General features: G+C 35.3%; 1 protein-coding gene across 30 annotated transcripts in view; it reads left to right on the forward strand.

Annotated features, from left to right (window-relative positions):
- The window catches only part of LOC18423293 (protein argonaute 4A), a 43,190-nt gene extending 36,534 nt beyond the window's left edge, over nt 1-6,656 (forward strand). For 25 of the 30 annotated variants that reach the window (XR_016054236.1, XR_016054232.1, XR_016054225.1 and 22 more), the window contains 6 exons: nt 4,525-4,588; nt 4,695-4,809; nt 4,894-4,967; nt 5,062-5,156; nt 5,380-5,411; nt 6,216-6,656. Coding sequence is in view for 14 of the 30 variants with exons in the window: in XM_088864981.1 (XP_088721107.1) it covers nt 4,525-4,588; nt 4,695-4,809; nt 4,894-4,967; nt 5,062-5,156; nt 5,380-5,411; nt 6,216-6,400 (565 nt within the window). In the remaining 16 variants the exon portion in view is untranslated. Of the gene's footprint in view, nt 1-4,524; nt 4,589-4,694; nt 4,810-4,893; nt 4,968-5,061; nt 5,157-5,335; nt 5,412-6,215 lie in introns of all 30 variants that reach the window. The other 5 variants (XR_016054238.1, XM_088864988.1, XM_088864989.1 and 2 more) reach the window with 1 other exon arrangement.
- Nucleotides 6,657-9,928: the final 3,272 nt, after the last annotated feature.

Raw genomic sequence — 9,928 nt, forward strand, 5'->3', positions numbered from 1 at the left:
ATAGCTGTTGGAAATGTCTGTGATTCCAAATCGTTTATGGAATCGGTATCGCAGAATCGGGTGTATCAGAAGTTTTGGAGTCTAGGAATCAATGTCCCTATGATTCGGATTTGAGAAAAATGATTCTCACTATTTTGGAATCGCGATTCAAAAAACGAGGAGTCGTGTTCCTTAATTGCAAGAATCAATGTCCCTTGATGTTGGAATCGCATTTCATACTCATATGGAATCACACATGACCCCACTTTTTTTGGTGGTTGTTGAGATCGTGATTCCAAAAAATAAGGAATCGTGATTCCTAAAGTTCTAGAATCATTGTTCTCATCAATTTGGAATCAACATTCTCACTATTCCCGAATCGTGAACTCCCCATACTGGAATTGAGATTCTCCCTTTACTAGAATTACAAACCAATTCCCTCTAGTATATGTGAGAAGTATTAAAAAAACATATAAACTTACCCATTACTACAAGATCAAATTTTGGTCTGTGTATACTCAGTGAAGACTCCCAAGTACTAATTTCAACCTTTATGATATCTTTGTGGACAATCCCATACAATGGACTCGATTTACCGATAACTCTATTATACTTACAAGGTTCGGATAGTCTACGACATACAAGGAGTGAGAACAAGGGCAAGATTCCTTTATCTCCTTTATTTGAATTATAAAATAAGTACATAACATGGTAATTCTTCTTTGTTAAATGTAGTTTTGAGTTTTTTTTACTTCTGAAAATGGAGTTATTCAATTTTTAGTCAATTTCTTTAATATTTAATCATTAATTTAACCTAAACCACCACAGGGCACTTCGCTCATATCCTTATTATCTTCTTATTCTACTTAAGGAAAAACCTTTTTATCCTCTTATTCAACTTGAAGAAATGACAGTGCCGATCATATATTAAACATTATTACATTAGTAGTTTACTACCCACCATTTACAAAACATTATTAAATTTGAAGTAACGTATTTTTTTAGTATTATTTATTCTTGGCAAGAGTTCTTAAAAAGTAACATGAAATGAAGGATGGAAATTAGTAAATAAGAAAATAAAAAAATTAAGATATTACTCATATTTTAAAAGTTGATTTTATTTCCATGTGCAACAACTTCAAATTCTCTCACGCTCTCATACATGTCGCGCTCACTCATGATTGAGCACACATCGAAGGTTTTTTGCTCCCTATGCTCACATTACTTTCATGTTTTATATTATTTAGTTAAGCACTTGAAGTTCCTATTCTCACATTACTTTCATGTTATATTATTTAGTTGAAGATTTGAAGTTCCTATTTTCATATTACTTTCATGTTATATAATTTAGTTAAAAAATTGAACTTCCTATTCTCACATTACTTTTATGTTATATTATTTAGTTGACCACTTGAAGTTCCTATTATTTAGTTGAAGAATCGCATTGTTGTGTAGCAAGGAATCATGATGTCTGCAATATAAAAACTTGATTCCAAACGACATGGATTCGCAATTCCAAAAATTTTGGAATCAACATTTCTCACAAACAGAATCGCATTCTTGTGTAGCTAAGAATCATAAAGTCCTCGATATGGAATTTTGATTCCGGTAATCCAGGAATTGAGATTCCTAAACTAGGTGGAATCGCGTTCTGCAAAAGATGGAAACGTGATTCCTTTCTTTTGGAATCGATTTTTACTCAGGTAAACGCCGAATCGAGATTCCGAAACGGAATCGCTACCCTCATAGGCAATTCGGGTAACTATTGCTTGATCTCATCTACGATTTTACCTCCCTCATTTTTACGAGATTCTCTCTCTATCTCTTTTTATGGGTTTTCACTTCATTTTTCTCATGCCCATACAACGGTATAATGATGGTCTATTTATAAGTTTTTTACGTTGCCTTTTTATATTTTTCTAGTGTGCCTTCATATTTACATAGGAAGTTTCTTCCTTCTTCTATTGTGGGCTTCCATAATATTCTCTTGAAATATAATTTCAATAGTCAAGAATGATAGCTTGTCGGTAGAAAGAGATGAGTGTATAGTGTATGATGATGTCATTGATGAGCGTGTGGTATATGATGATGGGAGAGAGTTACAAATTATTTTTTCATTTGTAAAGCTTATCATCTTTCTAATCCAAAAACAAAGGAACTAGTAATTTCCAAAGATGTTAAGTTTTATGAGAAAAGTGAATGGGACTGGAATAAAAAACTGGCCAAGCATAAAAAAATTTAAAGATTGTTGATTTATATCCAAGTTTTAAGTCCAAGACAAGATAGTCCAAGCCCAAGGTCTTCAGGTTAAGAAATACTAAGTAAGATCTCTTTTTGAAATTTATGAATCACGTGATGTTGCATTCTTTTCTTGTGAACCACAAAATTATGAAGAAGTTGCTAATGAGAAATTCGGGTAAATGAAGAAATTCAGTGATAAGGAAGAATAATACACGGGAACCGGTTGATCACCCCAAAGGGAAAGAAATAATTATGCTGAAATGGATTTTACAAAACCAAATATAATGAAGATGGTTTTGTTCAAAAACACAAAGCTCGACTGGTGGCACTGGAATAGATTTCTGCCTCCGTTGCAAGAATAGAAACGATTCAACCTATTTTGGCCATAGCTGCACAACTAAAATTCCAATTTTTCAATTTGAGGAAGAAGCACATGTTGAACAACTATTGGGTCTTTTTGACAAAGGAAAAATGGAAAAAACAATTATAAACTTAAAAAGATTTTAATAGTTGAACAACTATGGGCTAAAACAAGCTCCAAGAGCTTGGAATAGCAAAATTGATAAAGATTATTGCCAAAATGGATTTGAAAGAAGCCCCAAGTGAACCTTCACTATATGTAAAAAGGAAAGTGGAAATTCCTTCCTAATTGTATGCCTTTATGTAGATGATTTGATTTATACGGGCACAAATCCAAAAATGGTGGAAGACTTCAAAAAAGCAATGATGAAAGAATATGAAATGACTGGTTTGGGGATCATGAAATATTTTCTTGGAATCCAAGTAAAGCAATCAACTGCACAAACTTTTATTTATCAAGAAAAATATATTGGGGATCTTTCGAAAAAATTGAAAATGTCAAATTGCAAGCTAAGTATTCCAGTGAAACTCTCCAAAAATGATAATGCAGAAAAAGTTGATTCACCATTGGTTCCTTGATTTATCTAAAACAAGGCCAAACATTGTGCAGGCAATCAATATTTGTACCATGTTCATCCATAAACCAAGTAAATTGCATATTACAACAGCAAAAAAGATTTTGAGATATATCTAGAGAACAAGGAAACATGGTATCAAATATATTTTTGAGAATGATACTTATCTTGTTAGATTTTCTAATAGTGATTGGGTGTGTTCTATGATGATTGAAGAAGCACTTCCGGACCAAGGGACAAAAGTCATATCTTGGTCATCAAGGAAGAGAAATATTGTGGCTTTATCCTCCTAAGAAGCCGAATATATTTGAGCAACAAGTGCAGCATGTGAAGTGCTCAGAAGAATTTTATCAGATTTGCAGCAAAAGCAAAATTCTCCCATAACAATTTTCAATGACAATATGTCAACTATTGCAATGATATGAAATCCAGTGTTAAATTCCAAATCAAAGCACATGAGAATTTGTCATTAGTTCATCAGACCGCTGACAAAAAAAAGATATAGAAGTGAAATTCATCAATACAAATAACTAGCTTGCAGATATATTTACAAAAGCAATTTCTACAGACAAATTCATTCAGCTTAGAGATATTATGAGAGTAACAAATTCAAGGGGATGTTAAAAAATAATTTGCAACCCTCACAGACTCTCTCTCCTATTATCAATGACATCATCATACGCCAAACACTTTTCTCTCTCTACCGACACGCCATGATTCTTTACTATTGATATTGTATTTCAAAAGAACACCATAGAACCCCACAATAGAATAAGGATTAAGCTTATTTCGTTGATGTGAAGGCACATTAGAAAAATGTAAAATGGCGGTGTAAATATCTTATAAATAGACCGTCACTATATTGTTGAATGGGCATGGAAAAAAGAAGTGAAAAACCCATAAAAAGTGAGAGAAAATATTATAAAAGTGATGGAGGTAAAATCTGAAATGAGATAAAATAATAGTTATGCAACTATTGCAAAAAGAGTGAAAAAGAGAGTATGTACCCTCAATCTGCATTTTTCATATGTAATCCATTTTTATACTATTTCAATGAAATAGTAAAATTCTTTGAGTAAATACTGCTTGCTCTTCAACTTTTCTATCATTATTTACTATTTCCCCAATTATGTTTTTCTTGGTTGGGAAATGTTGTTGACTTTCATATGCTGTGTATTGTCTTTTGTTTTTATTGATACCAGTTTATTCTGGGAACATGTACTTATAACTGGGATATTTAGCATATCAACTATTTTAGTCTTGCAATTTGAGAATATGGCTTTCAAAGGCTAAGAAGGCCTTCAGTTTTTCTGCACATTCTGAGTATCTATATAGTTGTCATGTGTGTTTTCTGTTTATTTGGTTTTAGGGATGGGGTGAGTGAATCTCAGTTCACCCAAGTGCTGAACATTGAAGTCGATCAAATCATTCAGGTTGTCTTTCTTTGTTGAATTATATGTTAAGCTTTTGAATTATAATTTTCCTCGTTCCATTCACCATTCATGGTTATATGACTCCGTAAAGTGATTGGTTTTGTAGGCTTGCAACTACCTTGAGGATGGTTACAGGCCAAAGATCACAGTGATTATTGCTCAGAAGAATCATCATACGAGGTTTTTCCAACGGGACTCATCAAATGATAATGTCCCTCCAGGTCTCTTGAACAACTGCTGCGTCTCTTTATTCATGACTCTACATTCTTTCTGATCTTTAACTCTTTATTTTACTGTGGTGAAAGGTACGGTTGTGGACTCCGGGATCTGTCATCCTAGAAATTATGACTTTTACTTGTGTGCACATGCTGGACCTATTGTAAGTCGCATATGGCGTACTTTCTTGATTTCTCTTTTTGCTCCTGTTTCCTCATTGAGTTTTCTGATTAGATTCTTATTTAAAATAATCAAAGGGTACTTCGAGACCTGTGCATTATCATGTTCTGATGGATGAGATTGGGTTCAGTCCAGATGATCTCCAAATGCTCGTGTACGCCTTGTCCCATGTGTAAGTACTCCCTCTCACCCATGTTTTTGCTATTCCCACAAAAGAATACTGGTGGCAACCTTTGCTGGCTTTTTGATTACCATGCTGACCAAGTTTATGGTGGGCGTAGCAAAAACATGGTTACAAATAGCAATTCCCCACACTGTGAGATCGCACCCAACCCTCTGCTCTTCCTGCAGGCCAGTCCCTAATGATTTTGGTGCTTTGTTTATTGTTACTGTAGGTACCAGAGGAGTACAACTTCAATTTCTGTAGGTATAGAGTTTCTTTGCATTCTAATTCAGATAAAATGACACTGTTGTGCCTATTGAACTTCATCTGCTGCATGTTCACCGTGAACCCCTCTAAAATAGGAGAGGAGTAGGCACTGCCTTTGTACTCTTTGATAGAAAAGTGATAATCGATGTTCTGCATCCAAAATTGCTTTCTTATTTTTCTTATGTCATTGAAGAGGTGGCCTAAGCTGCTTTTTTTGCACTCACACCCATAGTACTAGAAATAGTATTTAGTCCACATACCTATCGCTGCTCTATCAGAATTGCTTCCTGTTGTCTATCCTTTCCACATACAAGACAATCTTTAGCATATAGCAGGGGAATATCTAGGGTCAATGTAGGAAGGCAACTTTCTCAGAAAAAAAAAATGTAGGTAGGCATGAAAAAGAGAGGTGTTCAAGAATTGAATATTGCCCTTCTACTTCATAAAAGGGAAATAGTCATTTGAGTTCGTGACTCACTTCCATGTCATCTTTACACTAATGAATTCAAGGTAAAGTACATATGGCCGAGGGTTGGAACCTCTTTACAAAAATTGTAGTCTGTATCAACTGTTCTCGTACTTTGACCCATTCTTCTTTCCAGGGGTTGACGTACTCTTGGAAGTTTGAAATTTTGAATAAGATCTAGAGCTACTCCTAATATAGCCTTTGTCGTGAATCGTTTGGTAGTTCGGTTTTTACTTGTGTGTTAAGCATTTCTTACTTTTAGGCATACTTGCATCTCCTGCTATTTCTATGCTTATCTAACTTCAGTGTTGTATTTTATGGATGAATTGTGGCAGTGTCCCCCATCAGTTACGCCCATCTGGCAGCTACCCAGATGCAACATATCTTAAAGGCCTCAGATGACTCTTCTGAGACTTCTTCAATCCGCAGTGGTGGTGGAGGCACCTCGACTGAGGCTGTGCAAGTGCCTGAGCTTCCCAAGCTCCATAAGGCAGTCTCTCAGTCGATGTTCTTTTGTTAAAATCAAACTTCTGCTACGCCTAGTTGACCAGTATTCTGTCTCTTTTGATATTTATGTGAGCACTAGTAGGTAATAGAAAACCATCCAGAGTGATGTTCTCTTCTCTTACCCCACCCAAGAAAACATGATCTCTTTTTGGTTTGTGGTGGGACTGGTGTTGGTTGGCTTGGCAGATGTATAGTTGGAGTGACTGATGTGCTCTCTACCCAGGCTCTCAGCCTCTTGGCCAAGTAGTTATCCAAAGTAGTGTTGTCCATGGTTTCTCTCTCTCTCTCTCTCTCTCTCTCTCTCTCTCTCTCTCTCTTAGGGGTGGAAATGGGCTGGGCCAGCCCATGCACTAGCTTGGTCCCAACTGGGCTGGCCCGGCCAGTGGTGGGGCGTCTAGAGTGCTCACCAAGTAATACTATAAAAGTTTTGACTTAGAAAGGCACAAAGCAACCTTCCAACTTGAATTTACGGGTACGTATAATTGTACAACTCAAATGAATATGTGAATACAAACCCCAAACACGACAATGACACCTCAATTTGGTCCACTACTTGTTCCACTCAACACATAAGATTTGGCCAGAATGAACATTACAAAGCCAAATGAACATTAGGACTTTCAAATTCATCAATTTTCATTATCCTAAATACATCAATATATCAATCTCAAAACACATGAACAAGCAAAAGTTTTCATGATTATGGGAATCCACGTGTGGATTAATATTTTGCGGATCAGAATTTAGTTTCAATCCATATGAATGCCATACTCCAAAAGCACAAGACATGATCAAATCTGATTTAGATGATGAGAAGCTATGAAGTAAGTTTAAATTATGCTCAAGATATAGGATAAGAGGTTTAAAATATGCTCAAGCTATGGGAGACAACATTTTGGCATTATGATGGCAATGTAAAAATGGTGATTCGAGTTTCATAGAGTATAAAATCTTGCTAATTTTGTAGCAAAAGAACGATAAATTGTTGCTCAACTAAAACTACAAGATGTCACCAACATTAATTGGCAATATCAATGTACGTAGAAGTAAGGTATGGAGGCATCAAAGGACCAATGAAAAACTAATGAAATGAGGCCAAAGATTAAGAAAACGTTACTGTTATAGTGGATTGACAGCAAGAATAAAGTTGCTTAAGATGTAGGAAGAGCTCCTTGAATGCTATGCTAGCCTCACCGTGCATCATGTGGTTCAAGACCATGAACGGGGTCTCTCTCTCTCTCTCTCTCTCTCTCTCTCTCTCTCTCTCACAATGTGCACTTACGGTTTTGGGTTTATATTTATGAGTACTTAAGAGATTTACCCTAGATTAAATATGGACCAATGATAGCATTAGAGGTTTGATCCTAGCTACACATCAACTACCAAGCTATTATTGACGAGCGATTACCATTTAACCACCTTTATCTTTAGGGACCTTTATCTTTAGGGTGTGGTTTCTATAAGGTTGCAACCTTAAACAATTCCACCTTTATCTTTAGGGACCTTTATCTTTAGGGTGTGGTTTCTATAAGGTTGCAACCTTAAACAATTCAAAAGGTGCACCTCCAAATTTTATCATAACATGGAATTTTAGGGTAAAACATTCTTAGGATTATCTCAAAATCTATTTTCATATTTAATTATAAAATTTTAAACTTCAAAAATGGTTAAAATCAAGTAGATCTATAAATATATGAAAATCTTGAAAATGGACGGTCTTGATAATGTGTTGCAAGATGTACTATTTTTAGGACCCAATGTTTTTTTTTTTTTCATATTCGTACATTTTGTTGTCGAGATGATTTTTTCATATTCGTACAACCTTTTCCGATGGATTTTTGAGGTGCATAAGTAATTCTACATTTTAAGGTTGCAACCTTATATAAACTTTTTCTATCTTTATGGTACAATTTAATTTCTAATTCTTCATTCTAAAAAACAAAATCTAATTTCTCTCTTAGTATTTTAATTTTAAAAAAATTAAAATTCATTTCTCACATTTGCCCATGGGATTGAATCATTACGTGAGATAAAATTGAGAGGTATGCCCCACAAATATCTCTACACTTTTTTTCTCTCTAAAATTTAAATTTCAAATTGTGTTTCATTCTATCTCTAGATGTCCTTATTCACACACTAGGTGTCGCACTACACACACTTCGTGTTATATAGCACACATGTGATCAATAGAATCCCAACACATTAAGAAACACTTTTTAAAGCTGAGTTCTAAAAAATAAGAAAAATATCAAAAATTAGGTAGCATATCATATGTGACAGAAAGACACACATGTGCTAATACAATAATCACAGATAACACAAATAAGCCTAAATAGCAAACACCGCCATGAGGGGCATGCCACTCAATGCGGTTAACCTCAGGCCCACGTTAGCCACGCTGCTGCATGGCGCTGGGTGGAGGTAGTGGGGTCCTTTGCTATTTGGGCCTCATGTAGTTCAATTCTTAATTAGATTTTAGAAAATAATTTATTTTGTCACCTTTTTAAGCTGGTAAAAATTCAAAAAATTCTCCAAAAACACTTTTGAATTAATATTTCATTTTTTTCGATAGATTTTTTAATAACAGTAGACTGTAGGTGGACCCCCATGGAAATCTTGGAATTTGAGGGTACTTTTTCTAACACATGTGTATATGTTTCAAGTGGATTGGTTGTGAGAGTGGCTTCCTATTCATGCATATGCTGTGAGAAATCGTGAAGCCGAGGGTTTGGTTCATGCATTCTCAAAACCATTCCTTTTTACACAGGGCTTCTCTCCCGAATCCTTGTTAGCATTTGGAAATGCTAAATACAGAAGTTCTCTAATCCGCATGCATATTTTCTCATATAGTAATAGAAATACTCATGCCATGTAAATAATTATGAGGTACTCTCATGCCGACCTTGGCTAGGGTAACTTCAACCTTAGTGGGTTTGTTGCCCTATAATCTCACTCCTCATGACTTGGGGTTTTGTATCAATGGATACAAACTCCGGATCTAGTTCACAAGAATTGGATGTCCCCCTCCCCGCCTCTTTCTCGCTCTCTCTCTACATGCTCGTTTAGTCGGTTCAATTGGTTTGATTGTGTAGAAATGAAAAGCAATCCACGAAAACAAGAAAAAAAAAACAAACACAAAAGAAAGAGACAACCAATCACAATGCAAATATATACGTGGTTCGGCAAGGTACCTATGTCTACGGGAGATAAGAGCTTCTTTACTAACAATGGAGAATAGGTTTACATTAGCCATAAAGTTACATTAGCTATCTTTCTCACACCTCTCTGTTATATCTTATTACAAAGAAATATGTGTTTTTCCCTTAAACTTAAATGAACCCCCATCGCAACAATATATATTGAATCGTAACAATGTAAATCGAAACCCAGATATATCGAATCGGCCCTCCGAGCTTTTAATAGCCCTCCGGAGTTATCCTTTTGACTATACCTTGACAGATTTATTTTTTCATAATAGAAGACATCAATCCTCAACAGATTAGTTCTGGCGGACCATTTGGAATTTCAAGCGCTGCATTTA

The sequence above is a fragment of the Amborella trichopoda genome, chromosome 4 (genome assembly GCF_054954075.1).
Source record: "Amborella trichopoda isolate Santa Cruz 75 chromosome 4, AtrichopodaSantaCruz75HAP2 v2.0, whole genome shotgun sequence".
Classification (NCBI taxonomy): Eukaryota; Viridiplantae; Streptophyta; class Magnoliopsida; order Amborellales; family Amborellaceae; genus Amborella; species Amborella trichopoda.